Here is a 20,786-nt window from a genome sequence, read left to right on the forward strand (position 1 = left end):
TGGCGGTCTGTGCTGGATGAAAGATGAAGGACTTCACCTAGAGACGTCACTGGTAAGTCAGTGTTACCTATACACTGACACTATACACTGTATACTATATACAGAGCTCCTGTGTATAATTTCACTAGTGATCACTGTATTATCTGTACACAGACACTGCATACTAAGTACAGATCTCCTGTGTATAATGGCACTTATGGTGATAGTATAGTATGGTGCTTTTTTTTATTACTGATCAGAATTGTAGTATTCAGTCACTATGTGGTGGTAATATGTGGTCTGGACATGGTGTTGCGGTATTTGTCCCTTGTATGTGATATTATTCGATCACTGTGGTGGTAATATGTCATCTGGTCATGGTGTAGCGGTATTTGTTCTTTGTATGTGATATTATTGGTCATTTTAAAAATTGAAAAATAAATAAAAATATATCTAAATTGTTTTGCATATTTTTACAAATATTTAGTAGGTTACAGCAGAGTAGTGCCCGGCCAAAAGTGTCTACCGTATTATGGTGGCGGCTTACAAAATCTTTTGGCCAAAACAAAAGCTGCCGGCTATATGTGTGATCTGGTGATGGGAACTGTTAGGGTACGTGTCCACGTTAAGCAAACGCTGCGTGTTTGACGCTGCGTGGGGCCACAGCGTCAAACACGCAGCGTCCAGATGTTCCAGCATAGTGAAGGGGATTTTATGAAATCCCGTCTCCACTATGCGTGGTAACACGCACCCTGCGACTCCGGACATGCGGCACGTCTTTTAAGATCGCAGCATGTCCGTGTTCCTTGCGGCGGCGCAGCTATAACACAGGGCCCTATGTGTGGGGTGCGATGATCCCGGATGTGTACAATGAACACATCCGGCATCATCGCTTCACAGTAGGGGGCGGGGCTTAGCGCCGAGCGGGTTTGCCACTCCGACGATACCGCCGGCCATCCTGAAGGTGGACACGTACCCTCAATGTGTGATTGGTGAGAAGTGGAGTTTTTCCAAGAGAGAGTGGTGGGACTGTGGACAGTTCGAGGGGTGGAGCGTGGAGGCGGGGCTGGGGTGGAGCCTGGGTGGAGTCTCAAGGGGGCCCCGAAAATTTTGCCAGTATGGGGCCCCGAAATTTCTAGTGGCAGCCCTGACCCTAACCACACCCCTAACCCGAACACGCCCCTAACCACAACCCTAACCACAACTCTAACCCCAACACCCCCCTAACCCTAATCCCAACCATAACCCTAACCACACCCCTAACCCTGACACACCCCTAACCCTAATCTCAATCCTAATCCTAACCATAAATGTAATCTAAACCCTAACTTTAGCCCCAACCCTAACCCTAACTTTAGCCCCAATCCTAACCCTAACTTTAGCCCTAACTGTAGCCCCAACCCTAACTTTAGCCCTAACCCTGTCCCTAATGGGAAAATAGAAATAAATAAATTTTTTTATTTTATTATTTTTCCCTAACTAAGGCGGTGATAAAGGGGGTTTTTTATATTTCGCAGCTGTCGCACACTGAAATTTATTGCAAAAAATAGTTTTTGCATCTCCACATTTTGAGAGCTATAATTTTTCCATATTTTGGTCCACAGAGTCATATGAGGTCTTTATTTTTGCGGGAGTTGACGTTTTTTATTGGTACCATTTTTGGGTATGTGACAATTTTTGATCGCTTTTTATTCCGATTTTTGTGAGGCAGAATGAACAAAAACCAGCTATTCATTAATATATTTTTTTTTTGGGGGGGAGGGGCGATTATACTGTTCCGCGTTTGGTAAAACTGATAAAGCAGTTTTATTCTTCGGGTCAGTAGGATTACAGCGATACCTCATTTATATCTTTTTTTATGTTTTTGCGCTTTTATACAATAAAAACATAAAAAATAATAATTTTTGCATCACTTTATTCTGATAGCTATAACTTTTTTATTTTTTTGCTGATGACAATGTATGGCAGCTCGTTTTTTGCGGGACAAGATGGCGTTTTCAGCATTAAAATGTTTATTTATATCTGTCTTTTTGATTGCGTGTTATTCCACTTTTTGTTTGGCGGAATGATAATAAAGCACTGTTTTTTCCTCGTTTTTTTTTACGGTGTTCACTCAAGGGGTTAACTAGTGGGACAGTTTTATAGGTCGGATAGTTACAGATGTGGCAATACTAAATATGTGTACTTTTATTGCTGTTTTTTTATTTACATAAAGAAATGTAGTTATGGGAGCAATATATATATTTATTTTTTTTACACATGTTAATATATATATTTTTTTTACTTTGTCCCAGGGTGGTACATCACTGTTTAGCGTCAGATCGCTGATCTGACACTTTGCAAAGCACTGTGTCAGATCAGCGATCTGACAGGCAGTGCAGGAGGCTTGCCGGCGAGAGCAGGCGCTTGCAAGCCACCTCCCTGCAGGACCCGGAAGGAACCCTGTGGCCATCTCGGATCCGGGGCCTGCAGGGAGGAGACAGGAGGAGATGCTCGGAACAACGCAATCACATCGCATTGTTTCGAGCATCTCGGGGAAGCATGCAGGGTGCCCCCTCCCTGCGCAATGCTTCCCTATGCCCCCGGAACGCTGCAATCATGATTGAGCTCTGTGTTTTGGGGGTTAAAGTGTCGGGAGCGGTCCGTGACCTCTCCTGGCACATAGTGCCAGATGTCAGCTGTAATAATCAGCTGACACCCGGCCGCGATCGCCACACTCCCCCAGTGAGCGCGACCGATCGCATATGATGTACTATCCCGTCAATGGTCATATGGGCCCTGGTCACCTCGAGGGGATAGTACGTCTAATGTCAGAAAGGGTTTAATGTTAGCTTCATTAGAAAAAACTGTGCTTTTCTTTCAAAAATAAGGAAATTTGTGACCCTTAACTTTTGAACGGTAGTGTACACCGATCACCTCATAACACCACCACATCCTTACATACTGTATAATGTTTCCACAGTACCGCCACTATCCCACACATAGTACACCACGTACATGCACGGCTCAGCTCTGTACATGTGTGGCTCCATTCCGTACACCTCGTACATGCGCGGCTCAGCTCCATACACCTCGTACACACACGGCGCCGATCCGTACATCTCGTACACACACGACTCCGCTTCATACACCTCGTACACACACGACTCCGCTCCGTACATCTCGTACACACACGACGCCGCTCCGTACACCTCATACACACACGGCTCTGCTCCGTACATCTCGTACACACATGACTCCGCTCCGTACATCTTGTACACACGCGGCTCCACTCCGTACATCTTGTACACATGCGGCTCCGCTCCGTACATCTCGTACACACACGACGTCACTCCGTACACCTCCTACACTCTGCTCTGCTCCGTACACCTCGTACACACATGACTCCGCTCCGTACACCTCGTACACACACAGCTCTGCTCCGTACATCTCGTACACACGTGGCTCCACTCCGTACATCTTGTACACACGCGGCTCCGCTCCATACATCTTGTACACACGCGGCTCCGCTCCGTACATCTTGTACACACGCGGCTCCGCTCCGTACATCTCGTACACACACGACGCCACTCCGTACACCTCGTACACTCTGCTCTGCTCCGTACACCTCGTACACACATGACTCCGCTCCGTACACCTCGTACACACACAGCTCTGCTCCGTACATCTCGTACACACGTGGCTCCACTCCGTACATCTTGTACACACGCGGCTCCGCTCCATACATCTTGTACACACGCGGCTCCGCTCCGTACATCTTGTACACACGCGGCTCCGCTCCATACATCTCGTACACACACGACGCCACTCCGTACACCTCGTACACTCTGCTCTGCTCCGTACACCTCGTACACACATGACTCCGCTCCGTACACCTCGTACACACACAGCTCTGCTCCGTACATCTTGTACACACGCGGCTCCGCTCCATACATCTTGTACACACGCGGCTCCGCTCCGTACATCTTGTACACACACGACGCCACTCCGTACACCTCGTACACTCTGCTCCGTTCCGTACCCCTCACACACACGCGGCTCCGCTCCGTACACCTCGTACACACACGGCTGTGCTACATCCACACTGTTAACCCCTCCTGACCCCACACATAAACTTCCTCTCATCCAGCACCATGACAACCAGCACAGACTCAAACTCAAATAGGCTTTGTTGGCAGGAACAAAATACATTTAGTGTTGCCAAAGCAAGGAAAATAGATGTGACAGGGGAGGGGATTGGGGATAATGGGAATGGCATGTTGGGGGCACAGTTTGGGAAATAATAGTTATGTGGGGTTTTAAGTTCATCTAACATTTCAGATTTATAGCGGGAACTTTAAACAGCATAGTGAACATATATCCCCTTTAAAACACAACTTTTAATAATATTATTATAAAAATAACACCACCCCAGTGTTTCTCCCAGCAAAAAAATGTTGCTAAAAATTAGCCAAGGTGACCACCTAGCAAATACCCTACAATGAACTAACTGTTACCTGCCTTGCTGTGGAGGTTGGCACCCTAGATACGCTTTTTTGGCGCCCCCACTCACCGTGGACTAGCCCTTTCTGCCCTATCTCACCCTATATACAAAGGTGGGAAAACAATATGTAATAGAACAGAAATGAAAAAAAGCAAAAAAACTTTTTTTTGGTCACACCAAACAATATATAAAAAATAAATATAATCAAATTAGCAAAAATAGGCGGGAGGGAGCAAGACAGGACAATGTGCAGTCATATATAATCTAAATTTTCACCAGGATGACCGCAAAATGATAACTCACAATATTGAGTATATTGCCAGGTTTGCCATATAATTACGGCAATAAACCAGTATCAAAAAAACAAAAAAACAAGAAAGAGGAACAGGAAAGCACCCATATGATATTAAACCATCCAGAATGTCACCAAAGATAGCCTAACAGACCAGACAATGTCCATAGATGAGGACATACAAAATCAATAGTCCATACGGGATAAACTGTTGCTATACATAATGGTAAAGATGGGGATCACTTATCCTGATATTATATGCCTCTGTACGCCTCAACGCGTTTCCCCGTGGTACGGTTCATCAGGAGGCCCATCATACGTGTCAGATACCAGATGCCATGGATAAAAAAAGCATAACCGGCGGTTACCCCTGGGCGGAATTAAATACCCCCATTTGTACTTATGCTCCAATCAGTGCCACCGCTGCATCAGCGATGGCTAAGAGAAACCAAGTAATCAGGTGTTTTACCTGCCATATCCCAGACGTGGATCGCACTATCCAACATGAGTCCCCGAGTATTGTGCATACCCGCAGGTGCCTCCATTATAATTCCCAGTCTCTTACAGCCCCGCAGCGTGCGTTCCAGCTCAGGGCGCAGGACCGGAAATGACTCCTGCCTCCCATCTGACTGTAGTATACCTTTCAAATCCAGGGATACCGCGCACGCCCAGTAGCGTCTCGCCGCTTTGTACAGATTCCCAGAGTAGTTCTATCCAACTCTGGCATATCACTCAGATTCAGCTGTATTGCGCATGCCCAAACTACAAGTTTATAATAATATTATTAAAAGTTGTGTTTTAAAGGGGATATATGTTCACTATGGGGTTTTAAGTTCCTCTCAGCTTATGACATATGGTGACGCATCGGGCGGCCATCTCCACTGTTGATTCCTCTTCCCCCAGTAGGATGCAGAGTTTCCTCTCCTCGTCCATGGATGGGAAGTCCGGGTTATGAATGGAAAGTCTCTGGAAGTGGGAGGCCCTCCCTGCTATTTGTTGCAGTGAAGCAGGAAGTGCCCCTCATCCTCCAGTGCCCCCTGCTGGCACAGTCTGTTCTCCCATGGCTTGTATGTCTGTCGGTGCCGCCCTGTTTCCACCTCTAGACTGTGGGCACTCAGTCTGTTTAGGCTCAGGGTCTGCCTGTTTTTGGCGTGATGTAAGCTCTTCAGATATGGGGCCAGAGTATAGTCCCTCCGCAGTGACCGGTAGATAGTGAGTTTCTGGGAGTTCTCTAGTTGACTCTGCCAACCCTCTATATATTGCATCTTGCAGCTCTGTGAGATCTTCTTTATTTCGACTTTTGTCAGGTTGTGTTGATGACTTTGGCGGGACTGGCTGCCGGGGTTCATAGCTTGCTCTGGGCTTTGGCTCAGTAAGGCTTTATGATGGTAGGAGCTGGGGTTACTGCTGTGTATGTGCGCCTGGTGTGATAGCGCCCTCTTGTTTATAGCTGGCCATAAGGGGAATCGGCCCAACTTTGCCCGACAGGCTATGTTTGAGGTGCTACAATGTAATTGGAGGAGATATTTGCAGAACTCCAGGTGGAAGACATCGTTTGGGCTGGAACCCCACTTTGTGTGGTCTTGGTAAGTCGCTGGGCCCCAAACCTCGCCACCATGCAGCAGTATAGGAGTGATGACGTTATCCAATATCTTAAGCCAAATCTTAATTATCCAGATGTCTATTTTCAGTAAGCAAGGAGGCATAAACTGTTATCTATATGTTGACTTATGAATTTGTGTTTCTTTCTTCAGTTGGGCAAGAGTCTGAAATGTTTACTCTTCTTGTAGGTTAAATTGATAATTGTAAATTGGTGAATGGTTGTTATTTACCTCTTATATCAGCTCCTACAGTCAGTTTCTTGTACTGTTATCTTTGTAAAACAGGGATGCAGGGTCATTGAACACTCTCACTGGTGGTTTGAGGTGGTACAGTTGTCTTCTGATGGCATAGAAGGTTCTGCATGCTTTTCCTTTCAGGGCGTGAAAGTGGGTTTCGGTGGTGACTATGAAGGCATTTATGTTTGCTGGGTCCAAGTCTGTTATGGCATAATCCACCACACTACTGCCCATGTGGGGGTTTAGTGTAAATCTTCCTAATGAGACCCCCCCTGGTGCACATACACTGAGGCCCCAGATCATGTGACCCTCTGACTCCTCGTGTGGCTCTGCGGATGGAGGTCGGTGCTGGAGGCTCCATTATTCTCTATGTGGAGTGTGGCTCTGCGGATGGAGGTCGGTGCTGGAGGCGCCATTATTCTCTATGTGGAATACGGCTCTGCGGATGGAGGTCGGTGCCGGAGGCTCCATTATTCTCTATGTGGAGTGCGGCTCTGCAGGTGGAGGTCGGTGCTGGGGTCTCCATTATTCTCTATGCGGAGTGTAGCTCTGCGGGTGGAGGTCGGTGCTGGAGGCTTCATTATTCTCTATGTGGAGTGCGGCTCTGCGGGTGGAGGTCGGTGCTCTAGGTTCCATTATTGTCTATGTGGAGTGTGGCTCTGCGGGTGGAGGTTGGTGCTGGAGGCCCCATTATTCTCTATGTGGAGTGTGGCTCTGCGGGTGGAGGTTGGTGCTGGAGGCTCCATTATTCTCTATGTGGAGTGCGGCTCTGCGGGTGGAGGTCGGTGCTGGAGGCTCCATTATTCTCTATGTGGAGTGCGGCTCTGCGGGTGGAGGTCGGTGCTGGAGGCTCCATTATTGTCTATGTGGAGTGCGGCTTTGCGGGTGGAGGTCGGTGCTGGAGGCCCCATTATTCTCTATGTGGAGTGCGGCTCTGCGGGTGGAGGTCGGTGCTCTAGGTTCCATTATTGTCTATGTGGAGTGCGGCTCTGCTTGTGGAGGGTCCACACCAGAACTGTAGCAGGTAAAGACCCCAATATCCACAGGTGTCCCTTCTAATTTGGGGAAAACTATCACCTCTAATAATCCTCGGACAGTTCTGACAAACACGGAAAAGTGCCCCTTTATGGAGGTGACAGAAAGTCTGTTTAGTCTCTTTAGCTTCATAGTATCAGCTCTAATCCAATGGTGAGAGAGCGATTTACCCTGAAGAGTCACAGATTGTGGGGTTGTTATAAAATGTTATATTTAGGGGTTTTGTGTTGTCTCCTTATAAGAATCACAATGGTTTTGTTCCTTTTCCACTGGTAGATACAAACGACCCAACTATGAAAGACGGGAACCGAGGAAACATGTATTACTCCCATAGTACGGGGCCTCCACACAGTATAATGTTCCCACAGTTCCTCCATTCCCCCACACAATATTCTACCACCTAAACCAATAGATAATTAATCCTCACTTATCCCCATTCTTGATACATTACAGTGCCTTTTCTTGGTTCCTTCCCACAGTGTAATGTTCCCACAGTATCAACATCCCCCACAGACACAGTGCAATGTTTTCCCAGATTCCTCATTTAATTTTTGTAACATGTTAACACCTGTTTTGTTTGGGTGATGGAGTTAGTGACGGACTCTGGCCAAATATCTTTCTAGAGCCGTAGTAGAAGATGAAGATGTCGTCCTCATCATGAAGTCGTTATTTCTCCTGTCCCGTGTAATGAATATCTCCTGCAGTATTGCTAATGCCGATTCCAGGGTCGGGAAATGAGGCGAGAATTAGCGTTATGGAAGATGAGTCTATGAGGAACGTATTCAGCTGCCGACTCCGAGGAGGAAACTGCTTGTTGTCTGTGGCCTAAATATATAGGATTTATTAGTAGATGAAAAGAAGAAAACTAAATACTGTAAAATAATAAATCTCCTCATATGTTTCCCTTATTATCTCCAGTAATTGTATTATTGCACAGGATTCTTATGATGTTACATCGGCTCATCTTCTTCTCATTCAGGTCTCTGCAATATCGGATCCTCTCAGTGAAGATCTTCTATATTAGAGAATTTTCCTGATTTATCCATCAAAGATGGATATGGACAGAGACAAGATGGCGGAGAGGATATTACACCTCACCCTAGAGATCCTCTTCCGGCTTACTGGAGAGGTGAGAGATTCTGATGACGTCACATTACATCATTCTTATCTATGGGAATAACAGATGGACAGAACTGGAGAGGTGAGGACTCTGGAAATGTCTGTAGTGAGATTTATTAATGTGTCTCTCCATAACCAGGATTACACAGTAGTGAAGAAGACCTCTAGTGAGCGCTGTCAGGACCCTGTGTCTGAGGGATGGGGAAGACCCCTGAGCCCAATCACGGAGTCTCCACCTCACCCCCTGATCCATGAGGACATCAATAACCAGAAGATCCTAGAACTCACCTACAAGATGATTGAGCTGCTGACTGGAGAGGTGACACTGCTGGGAATGCTGGGACATTATACAGTAACGCTATGAAGGGATCCGGGGGATGATGGTATCATTGTATGTGTCAGGTTCCTATAAGGTACAAGTAGAAAATGAAGACAGCACCTCAAACGTTTGTGAAAAATCGCAGTTCCTTTATTCTGCCCTCTGTGGAACTGCGATTTTTCACCAACGTTTGAGGCGCTGTCTTCATTTTCTGCTTGAATGTTTGGATGTTTTCCGGGAAGGACTCTCTGGAATTGACATGTGCCTCTTTTGTGGGTAAAAGTTAACCCTGTATTTGCTATGAGGTGCTGTAAATTGTTTATTCTTTGAAGGTTTCTATAAGGTGTCAGGATGTCACAGTCTATTTCTCCATGGAGGAGTGGGAGTATTTAGAAGGACACAAAGGTCTGTACAAGGACGTCATGATGGAAGTTCCCCGGCCCCTCACATCACCAGGTAATAGACAGGACAAAATACACACGGCGTAAAGTTATCTGTATGTAAAGAATGAATTCAGTCCCTCTATGTGTTTCCTCCAGATCTATCCAGTAAGAGGACAACACCAGAGAGATGTCCCCATCTTCTTTCACAGGATTGTAAACAAGGAGATCCCAATGTTCCTCAGGATCATCAGGTAGATGGAGAGAAGGTGTCATGAGATCTCCCCTATGATGTGTAGACGGCTGTGAAGGTCTTGTGCTCAGTCTTGTTTTATCCACCAGTATTAAATGTTTTGGAAAGGGAAATTATATGTTTCCGGCACATTGACCAGTTAAAATGAAAAAAGTTTGTTTGGACATGATTACATGATTAAAAATAAAACAACCAAACTTAGGCTACTTTCACACTAGCGTCGTTTGGAATACGTCGCAATGCATCATTTAGGAGAAAAAACGCATCCTGCAAAGTTGTCTGCAGGATGCGTTTTTTCCCCATAGACTTACATTAGCGACGCATTGCTACGTATGGCCTCACGTCGCATCCGTCGTGCGACGGATGCGTCGTGTTTTGGCGGACCGCCGGCACAAAAAAAAGTTACATGTAACATTTTTTTGTGCGTCGTGTCCGCCATTTCCGATCGCACATGCGGGCCTGGAACTCCGCCCCCTCCTCTCCAGACATTACAATGGGGCAGCGGATGTGTTGAAAAACTGCACCTGCTGCCCCCGTTGTGCTTTTATTTCACAGCATGCGTCGGTACGTCGGCCCGACGCACTGCGACGGGCCCATACCGACGCAAGTGTGAAAGTAGCCCAAGGCTCACCTTTGCACCAGAAACACATCAGGTTGATTTTATTGTTTTACGTTTAATCATGTCCAAATAAACTTTTTTCATTTTAACTGGTCGGTGTGCTGGAAACATATCCTTAACCCCTTAAGTCCCAAGGGTGGTTTGCACGTTAATGACCGGGCCAATTTTTACAATTCTGACCACTGTCCCTTTATGAGGTTATAACTCTGGAACGCTTCAACGGATCCCGGTGATTCTGACATTTTTTTCTTGTGACATCTTGTACTTCATGATAGTGGTAAAATTTCTTCGATAAGACTTGTGTTTATTTGTGAAAAAAATGGAAATTTGGCGAAAATTTTGAAAATTTCGCAATTTTCCAACTTTGAATTTTTATGCAATTAAATCACAGAGGTATGTCACACAAAATACTTAATAAGTAACATTTCCCACATGTCTACTTTACATCAGCACAATTTTGGAACCAAAATTTTTTTTTGTTAGTGAATTATAAGGGTTAAAATTGACCAGCAATTTCTCATTTTTACAATACCATTTTTTTTAGGGACCACATCTCATTTGAAGTCACTTTGAGGGGTCTATATGATAGAAAATACCCAAGTGTGACACCATTCTAAAAACTGCACCCCTCAAGGTGCTCAAAACCACATTCAAGAAGTTTAGTAACCCTTCAGGTGTTTCACAGGAATTTTTGGAATGTTTAAATAAAAATGAACATTTAACTTTTTTTTGTAACACAAAATTTATTTCAGCTCCAATTTGTTTTACTTTACCAAGGGTAAGAGAAGAAATTGGACCCCAAAAGTTGTTTTACAATTTGTCCTGAGTACGCTGATACCCCATATGTGGGAGTAAACCACTGTTTGGGCGCATGGCAGAGCTCGGAAAGGAACGAGCGCCATTTGACTTTTCAATGCAAAATTTACTGGAATTGAGATAGGACGCCATGTTGTGTTTGGAGAGTCCCTGATGTGCCTAAACATTGAAACCCCCCCACAAGTGACACCATTCTGGAAAGTAGACCCCATAAGGAGCTTATCTTGATGTGTGGTGAGCACTTTCAGCTCATAGCATCATTTTTTTCCACAAAAATTATTTTTTAGCCCCCAGTTTTGTATTTTCCCAAGGGTAACAGTTGAAATTGGACCCCAAAAGTTGTTGTGCAATTTGCCCTGAGTACGCTGATACCCCATATGTGGGGGGGAACCACCGTTTGGGAACATGGAAGGGAAGGAGCGCCATTTGGAATGCAGACTTAGATGGATTGGTCTGCAGGCGTCACTTTGCATTTGCAGAGCCCCTGATGTACCTAAACAGTAGAAACCCCCCACAAGTAACCCCATAGTAGAAACTAGACCACCCAAGAAACTTATCTAGATGTGTTGTGAGAACTTTGAACCCCCAAGTGTTTCACTACAGTTTATAACACGGAGTAGTGAAAATAAAAAATCATTTTTTCCCACAAAAATGTTTTTTTTGCCCCCCAAATTTTTATTTTCCCAAGGGTAACAAGAGAAATTGGACCCCAAAAATTGTTGACCAATTTGTCCTGAGTACGCTGATGCCCCATATGTTGGGGTAAACCCCTGTTTGAGCACACGGGAGAGATTGGAAAGGAAGGAGCACTGTTTTACTTTTTCAACACAGAATTGGCTGGAATTGAGATCGGACACCATGTCGCGTTTGGAGAGCCCCTGATGTGCCTAAACAGTGAAAACCCCCCAATTCTAACTGAAACTCTAACCCTAGCCCCAACCCAAGCCCTAACCCTAGCCCCAACCCTAGCCCTAGCCCTAACCCTAACCGGAAAATGGAAATAAATACATTTTTTTAATTTTATTATTTTTCCCTAACTACGGGGGTGATGAAGGGGGGGTTTGGTTTACTTTTATAGCATTTTTTTAGCAGATTTTTATGATTGGCAGGGGTCACACACTAAAAGATGCTTTTTATTGCAAAAAATAGTTTTTGCGTCTCCACATTTTGAGAGCTATAATTTTTTCATATTTTGGTCTACAGAGTCATATGAGGTCTTCTTTTTTGCGGGACAAGTTGACGTTTTTATTGGTAACATTTTCGGGCACGTGCCATTTTTTGATCGCTTTTTATTCCGATTTTTGTGTGGCAGAATGACCAAAAACCAGCTATTCATGAAATTCTTTTTTTTTTGGGGGGGGGGGGAGGAGGCGTTTATACCATTCCACGTTTGGTAAAATTGATAAAGCAGTTTTATTCTTCGCGTCAGTACGATTACAGCGATACCTGATTTATATCATTTTTTTATGTTTTGGCGCTTTTATACGATAAAAACAATTTTATAGAAAAAATAATTATTTTTGCATTGCTTTATTCTGAAGACTATAACTTTTTATTTTTTTGCTGATGATGCTGTTTGGCAGCTTGTTTTTTGCGGGACAAGATGACGTTTTCAGCGGTACCATGGTTATTTATATCCGTCTTTTTGATCGCGTGTTATTCCACTTTTTGTTTGGCGGTATGATAATAAAGCGTTGTTTTTTGCCTCGTTTTTTTTATGGCATTCACTGAAGGGGTTAACTAGCAGGACAGTTTTATAGGTCAGGTCGTTATGGATGCGTTGATACTAACTATGTTTACTTTTTTTTTTTTTTTTTATTTAGATAAATGTATTTATGGGAACAATATTATTTTTTTCTTTATTTAGGAATTTTTTTTTTTTTTTTACACATGTGAATATTTTTTTAAAAACTTTTTTACTTTGTCCCGGTGGGGCATCACCATATATTATCAGATCGCTGATCTGACACTTTGCACAGCACTGTGTCAGATCAGCGATCTGACATGCAGGGCTGCAGGCTTACCAGCGCTTGCTCTGAGCAGGCACTGGGAAGCCACCTCCCTGCAGGACCTGGAAGTAGCCCCACAGCCATTTTGGATCCAGGGCCTGCAGGGAGGAGACGCTCGGTACAAGATGAGCACATCGCCTTGTACCGAGGGTCTCAGGGAAGCACGCAGGGAGCTCCCTCCCTGCGCGATGCTTCCCTGTACCGCCGGAACACTGCGATCATGTTTGATCGCAGTGTTCCCACGGATAATGTGCCAGGAGCGGTCCGTGACCGCTCCTGGCACATAGTGCCGGATGTCAGTTGCGATAGTCAGCTGACACCCAGCCGCGATTGGCCGCGTTCCCCCCGTGAGAGCGGCCGATCGCATATGACGTATCCTACAATTTCCTGATTTTGCTGAATGCACCTGCAGGATCGGCACCCACCAGACACATGCTAGCAAACTTGCTTGGATTCCAGCTGGATACTACCCACATGGAGACTCTGTGTCCCTCCTCCCTGCTTGTTATATGTTTTATACTGGTGTTGTGAGAACGGAGGAGATGGCAGGATTAGAGCTGATCATAGATGTGACTTCTCCATCTGTCTGTGACTTTTACAATATTTGTTTCAGGGTGAAGATCTGACCCATATTAATACTACAGAGACATATGTGAGGGGTGATAAGCGGTGTAAAAAGGTGATTCCTACATGTGACTACCCAGGTGAGTAGTGACCACTAAATGCAGAGAAATCACAGATTCTTCTCAGTCACCGGCTGTGGCTGCTTTATCGGTGGTGTAGTCTGGCCGTATCACAATCGTGTGATCACCATTTTGCCTCTAGACCACAACTTTCTCTTCAATCCAAAACCGTTCAAATGACTTTAGGCATTAAAAGCCATTTTCTGCAGAACGTATATCCTGGAGGATCCACCTACCACCTGAAATTAGGAGATGCTGACCATTACCTGCCCAGATCTGTAAACTACAAAGACAAATAACCTCATGTAGAATGTGCTGACAAGTTAGAAAATCAATTGAAGAAAAACATAATGAGCCTGTAATAGAAAGTGGAGGGTAATGATGCTGTTGGCTTCCTAGATCCCTGATATCTTATTGGATGAATCTCCCTTCTCTCCCTCCTGTGCTGCTGAATCTGCTCATATGGTCCCTACAAGACCAGGTCCAGTCTTTCTGGCCAAACTTTGCTTTTATGATCGACAACATTAACCCCTTACTGACAGAGCCAATTTGGTACTTAATGACCGAGCCAATTTTTACAATTCTGACCACTGTCACTTTATGAGGTTAGAACTCTGGAACGCTTTAACAGATCCTGCTGATTCAGAGATTTTTCGTGACATATTGTACTTCATGTTAGTGGTAACATTTCTTCGATATTACTTGCGATTCTTTATGGAAAAAACGGAAATATGGTGAAAATTTTAAAAATTTTGCAATTTTCAAACTTTTTATTTTTATGCCCTTAAATCAGAGAGATATGTTACAAAAAATAGTTAATAAATAACATTTCCCACATGTCTACTTTACATCAGAACAATTTTGGAAACAAATTTTTTTTTTTTGTTAGGGAGTTATAAGGGTTAAAAGTTGACCAGCAATTTCTCATTTTTACAACACCATTTTTTTTAGGGACCACATCACATTTGAAGTCATTTTGAGGGGTCTATATGATAGAAAATAACCAAGTGTGACACCATTCTAAAAACTGCACCCCTCAAGGTGCTCAAAAACACATTCAAGAAGTTTATTAACCCTTTACGTGCTTCACAGGAACTGAAACAATGTGGATGGAAAAAATGAACATTTAACTTTTTTTTGCAAACATTTAACTTTAGAACCATTTTTTTTATTTTCGCAAGTGTAAAAACAGAAATGTAACCATAAATTGTGTTGTGCAATTTCTCCTGAATACGCCGATACCCCATATGTGGGGGTAAACCACTGTTTGGGCACACCGCAGAGCTTGGAAGAGAAGGAGCGCCGTTTGACTTTTTCAATGCAGAATTTGCTGGAATTGAGATCGGATGCCATGTCACATTTAGAGAGCCCCTGATGTGCCTAAACAGTGGAAACCCCCCACAAGTGACACCGTTTTGGAAACTAGACCCATTAAGGAACTTAACTAGATGTATGGTGAGCACTTTAAACCTCCCAAGTGCTTCACAGAAGTTTATAAAGTAGAGCTGTGAAAATAAAAAATCGCATTTGTTTACACAAAAATGATCTTTTCGCCCACAAATTCTTATTTTCACAAGGGTAACAGGAGAAATTAGACCACAAAAGTTGTTGTGCAATTTTTCCTGAGTACTTCAGTACCCCATATGTGGTTGTAAACCACTGTTTGGGCACACCGCAGAGCTTGGAAGAAAAGGAGTGCCATTTTACTTTTTCAATGTAGAATTGGCTGGAATTGAGACCGGACACCATGTCGCTTTTGGAGAGCCCCTGATGTGCCTAAACAGTATAAACCCTCCACAAGTGACCCCATTTTGGAAACTAGACCCCTTAAGGAACTTACCTAGATGTGTGGTGAGCACTTTAAACCTCCCAAGTGCTTCACAGAAGTTTATAACTTAGAGTCGTGAAAATAAAAAATCCTTTATTTTCCCTCAAAAATGATTTTTTAGCCTGCAATTTTTTTATCATCTCAAGGGTAACAGGAGACATTGGACCCCAAAATCTGTTGACCAGTTTGTCCTGAGTATGCTGATACCCCATATGTGGGGGAACACTGTTTGGGCACCCATCGAGGCTCGGAAGGGAAGGAGCACCGCTTGGAATGCAGACTTTGATGGGATGGTCTGTGGGCGTCATGTTGCATTTGCACAGCTCCTGATGTACCTAAACAGTAGAAACCCCCCACACGTGACCCCATTTTGAAAATCAGACCCCCCAAAGAGCTTATCTAGATGTGTGGTGAGCACTATGAACCCCCAACTGCTTCACATAAGTTTATAATGTAGAGCCATGAAAATTAAAAAAAATCATATTTTTTCCACAAAAATGATGCTTTCACCCCAAAATTTTTACTTTCACAAGGGTAACAGGAGAAATTTGACCCCAAACTTTATTGTGCAATTTATGCGGAGTAGGCTGATACCCCATATGTGGGGGTAAACCACTGTTTGGTCGCACGGCAGAGCTCGGAAGGGAAGGAGCGCCGTTTTGGAATGCAGACTTTGATAGAATGGTCTGCGGGTGTTATGTTGCGTTTGCAGAGCCCCTGATGTACCTAAACAGTAGAAACCCCCCACAGGAGACCCCATTTTGGATACTAGACCCCCCAAGGAACTTATCTAGATGTGTGGTGATAACTTTGAATGCCCAAGTGCTTCACAGAAGCTTATAATGTAGAGTCGTGAAAATAAAAAAAAATTTTTTTTCCACAAAATAGATTTTTTAGCCCCCAAGTTTTTATTTACACAAGGGTAACTAGAGAAATTGGACCCCAAAAGTTGTTGTCCAATTTGTCCTGAGTACACTGATACTCCATATGTGGGGGACCACTGTTTGGGTGCACGGCAGAGCTTGGAAGGGAAGGAGCGCCGTTTTGGAATGCAGACTTTGATAGAATGGTCTGCGGGCTTTATGTTGCGTTTGCAGAGCCCCCGATGTACCTAAACAGTAGAAACCCCCCACAAGTGACCCCATTTTGGAAACTAGACCCCCCAAGGAACTTATCTAGATGTGTTGTGAGAACTTTGAATGCCCAAGTGCTTCACAGAAGTTTATAATGCAGAGTCGTGAAAATAAAAAATATTTTTTTTCCACAAAAAAGATTTTTTAGCCCCCAAGTTTTTATTTTCACAAGGGTAACAGGAAAAATTGGACCCCAAAAGTTGTTGTCCAATTTATTCCGAGTACGCTGATGCCGCATATGTGATGGTAAACCACTGTTTGGGCGCATGGCAGAGCTCAGAAGGGAGGGAGCACCATTTGACTTTTTGAGCGCAAAATTGGCTGTGGCGTTTAGAGACCCCCTGATGTACCTAAACAGTGGAAACCCCCCAATTCTAACTACAACCCTAATGATAATCACAACCCTATCCCCAAAACAACCAGAACCCTAAACAGAACCCTAAATCCAACACACCCCTAATCCTAACCTCAACCCTAACCCTAATCCCAATACACCCCTAACCCTAATCCCAACCCAAACCTTAACCCCAATCCCAAACGTAACCCTAATGCCAAACGTAACCCTAATGCCAACCCTAATCCAAACCCTAACCCTAATCCCAACTCTAACCCTAACTTTAGCCCCAACCCTAGCCCTAACTTTAGCCCCAACCCTAACCCTAAATTTAGCCTCAAACCTAACCCTAAATTTAGCCCCAACCCTAACCCTAACCCTAAATTTAGCCCTAACCCTAACTTTAGCCCCAACCCTAACCCTAACTTTAGCCCCAACCCTAACCCTAACTTTACCCCCAACCTTAACCCTAACCCTAAATTTAGCCCCAACTCCTCTAGCTGCCGGCCGGAGGGGACACAGGATGACCCAGGGACACCGGTAAGTATAACAGGGTCCCCGAATCCCCCTATTTCTCTGTCCTCTGATGTGCGATCTCATCAGAGGACAGAGAATTACACATCGCTTTTTTTCTTGTGCAGTCGCCGGTAAACAGTTAATTACCGGCGATCACAAAACAGGGGTCGGTAAAAACCGACCCCGATCATGTTCTTTGGGGTCTCGGCTACACCCGGCAGCTGAGACCCCAAAGATCTTCCGGGTGCCGGCCGGCGGGCGCACTGCGCATGCGCCCTCCATTTTTTGGCCGGAAGAAGATGGCGGCGCCCATCGGGAGCCACGAGAAGCAGCGGGGGAGACAGGTGAGTATCGGGGACCCCATTTCTCTGTCCTCTGATGTGCGATCACATCGGAGGACAGAGAAATTAAATGGGAAATCGCGTTTTGTTTTGTTTTTTTTCGATCAGTTAACGGTTAATTACCAGCGATCGCAACCAGGGGGTCGGTAAAAAAAACCCGAATCATGTTCTCTGGGGTCTTGGCTACCCCAGGTAACCAAGACCCCAGAAAAAATCTGACTCTGGGGAGCGCTATTCACTTTTTCCACAACACCATTAATTAACAGCGCTGTGGTTTAAGTACCCTTAACTGCCGCCGTTAAAAGGCGTATCGGCAGTCATTAAGGGGTTAAATGTGCAGTGAGGGCCAAGTGTGAATTCCTGTACAACAACAACAGAGTTTCCCTTAATCCTGACTTTTCAATTTCTTTTAAAGCAGACTAACTTCAAAGAGGATTGTGATAAACTACATTAAACATTACACCTGTGCCATGATATATCTCTAGCTGAGCATGGCTGATGGCTGTAATATACCGTATTTTCCGGCGTACAAGACGACTTTTTAACCCCTGAAAATCTTCTTAAAAGTCGGGGGTCGTCTTGTACGCCGGGAATCGCCTTGTACGCCGGGTGTATATGGTGGGTGGGGGGGAGTGATCCTGATGACGACGAGGGGGCGTCTCACAGGAAAGTGAGTATCCCCCATTACCTTATCATAGCGCTGCAGCGTGGGGTCTCTGTGCTGGGAGCGGCGGCTGCTGTGCTGTGCTGTGGCGGCTCCTCTTCTGCAGTGTGGGGCCTCTGGTGCTGTGGGGCGGTGGCGGCGGCGGCGTATCTTCATGCAGTCGGGGCTCCTCCGGCATCTCAAAGCCTAGAAGCCCCGTCGGCAACTCCATCGGTGTAATGCGCTGGCCTCCGGGAAAATGGCCGCTGCTTAGATTCAGATCTCGTGTCCCGAGATTTCGGGACGAGATCTGAATCTGAGCATGCACAGCCCCCAGCGGCCGGGCCACCGCATCGCACCTATTGAGCTGCCTCCGGGAAAATGGCCGCTGCTCAGATTCAGATCTCGTCTCCCGAGATCTCGGGACGAGATCTGAATCTGAGCAGCGGCCATTTTCCCGGAGGCCACCTGACCGCATTGTACCGATGGAGTTGCCGGCGGGGCTTCCAGGCTGAGATGCCGGAGGAGCCCCGACTGCATGAAGATACGCCGCCGCCACTGCCCCACAGCACCAGAGGCCCCACACTGCAGAAGAGGAGCCGCCACAGCACAGCAGCCGCCGCTCCCAGCACAGAGACCCCACGCTGCAGCGCTATGATAAGGTAATGGGGGATACTCACTTTCCTGTGAGACGCCCCCTCGTCCTCATCAGGATCACTCCCCCCCCCCCAAAAGGCACATATTCACCGGCCCTATAAGACGACATACGGTGTATAAGAAGACCCCCAACTTTTAAGAAGATTTTATTTTTTAACTGGTAAAGTTGGGGGGTCGTCTTATACGCCCAGTCGTCTTATACGCCGGAAAATACGGTACATTTATTCACGCCTGCAGGAGATGTGTTGGCATGGCTCGAGCCCTGGTTTCATGGATTCACTCCATTTCATAAATTCCATTATGTTTTCAATCCTAAGGAATTCAGATTACTGCACAATCTCCCCTGAAATGGGGAGCACTAATACTTTCTCTACTCTTATCTTTGAATATCTAATATTTCTTCTTGAAACTCATCTGACAGAAAATATTGGCCCTTATGATAATTTAGATTGCCAAGAACCACCGAGCCCCATACTCTTATTACCCCAGAGAGGTTTCACCACTAGTTACTCATTTTTTACTACTACTACTACTGCTGCTGCTACTGCTGCTGCTGCTGCTGCTACTACTACTACTGCTACTACTACTGCTACTACTACTGCTACTACTACTACTACTACTACTACTACTACTACTACTCTTTATATAGCGCCAACATATTCCGCAGCGCTTTACAGTTTAACAGTTTCAAACACAACAGTCATAAGTAACAATGTTAACAATACAATAATTAAAGCACAATAAGACGACCCTGCTAGTGAGAGCTTACAATCTACAATGGGGTGGGGGAGATACAAAGTACAGGTGTGTATTTACAATGATGTATTTGCAATGACGGTCCAGCCATCTTCAGGGGGTGGGGGATAGATGGAAGTAGTGAATGGGCTACACACACACAGAAATCTAAAATGACTTTGATTAGGGAACGTGATAGGTCGCTCTGAACAAATATGTTTCGAGAGAGCGCCTAAAACTATGCAAATTGTGGATGGTCCTAATATCTTGGGGTAGAGCATTCCAGAGGATTGGCGCAGCATGGGAGAAGTCTTGGAGTCGGAAGTGGGAGGTACATATTAGTGCAGAGGTTAGTTGAAAGTCGTTAGCAGAGTGCAGTGGTCGGTTAGGCCGATAGACCGAAATGAGGGAGGAGATGTAAGGGGGTGCCGCATTGTGGAGAGCTTTGTGGGTGAGAACAAGTACTTTGAATTGGATTCTATAATGAATGGGCAGCCAGTGTAAAGACTGACGAAGAGCGGATACGTCTGAATACCGATTAGCTAAATGGACAACCCTGGCTGCTGCATTAAGGATAGTCTGGAGAGGGCAAAGTTGAGTAAGGGGGAGGTCAATTAATAGAAAATTGCAGTAGTGGAGTGGATCTCCAGGCAGGAGTGGATCAGGGCGACAGTGAAGGTTTTTGTTGTTTCCATGGTGAGAATAGGGCATATTCTAGAGATGTTCTTTAGGTGTAAGCGGCAAGAGCGGAAGAAGACTGTTGAATTTGATCAT

General features: G+C 45.1%; 2 protein-coding genes across 2 annotated transcripts in view; one reads left to right on the plus strand and one right to left on the minus strand.

Moving 5' to 3' along the window:
- LOC143766674 (uncharacterized) overlaps positions 1-20,786 on the minus strand; it is a 311,141-nt gene that overhangs the window by 189,499 nt on the left and 100,856 nt on the right. The gene's annotated exons all lie outside the window — the stretch shown is intronic.
- The window catches only part of LOC143766668 (uncharacterized), a 31,965-nt gene that overhangs the window by 5,262 nt on the left and 5,917 nt on the right, over positions 1-20,786 (plus strand). The window contains exons 2-6 of the mRNA XM_077254518.1: positions 8,607-8,756; positions 8,886-9,065; positions 9,398-9,521; positions 9,605-9,699; positions 13,756-13,846. Coding sequence (XP_077110633.1) covers positions 8,679-8,756; positions 8,886-9,065; positions 9,398-9,521; positions 9,605-9,699; positions 13,756-13,846 — 568 coding nt within the window. The 5' untranslated portion in view covers positions 8,607-8,678. The remainder of the gene's footprint in view (positions 1-8,606; positions 8,757-8,885; positions 9,066-9,397; positions 9,522-9,604; positions 9,700-13,755; positions 13,847-20,786) is intronic.

The sequence above is a fragment of the Ranitomeya variabilis genome, chromosome 4 (genome assembly GCF_051348905.1).
Source record: "Ranitomeya variabilis isolate aRanVar5 chromosome 4, aRanVar5.hap1, whole genome shotgun sequence".
Lineage (NCBI taxonomy): Eukaryota > Metazoa > Chordata > Amphibia > Anura > Dendrobatidae > Ranitomeya > Ranitomeya variabilis.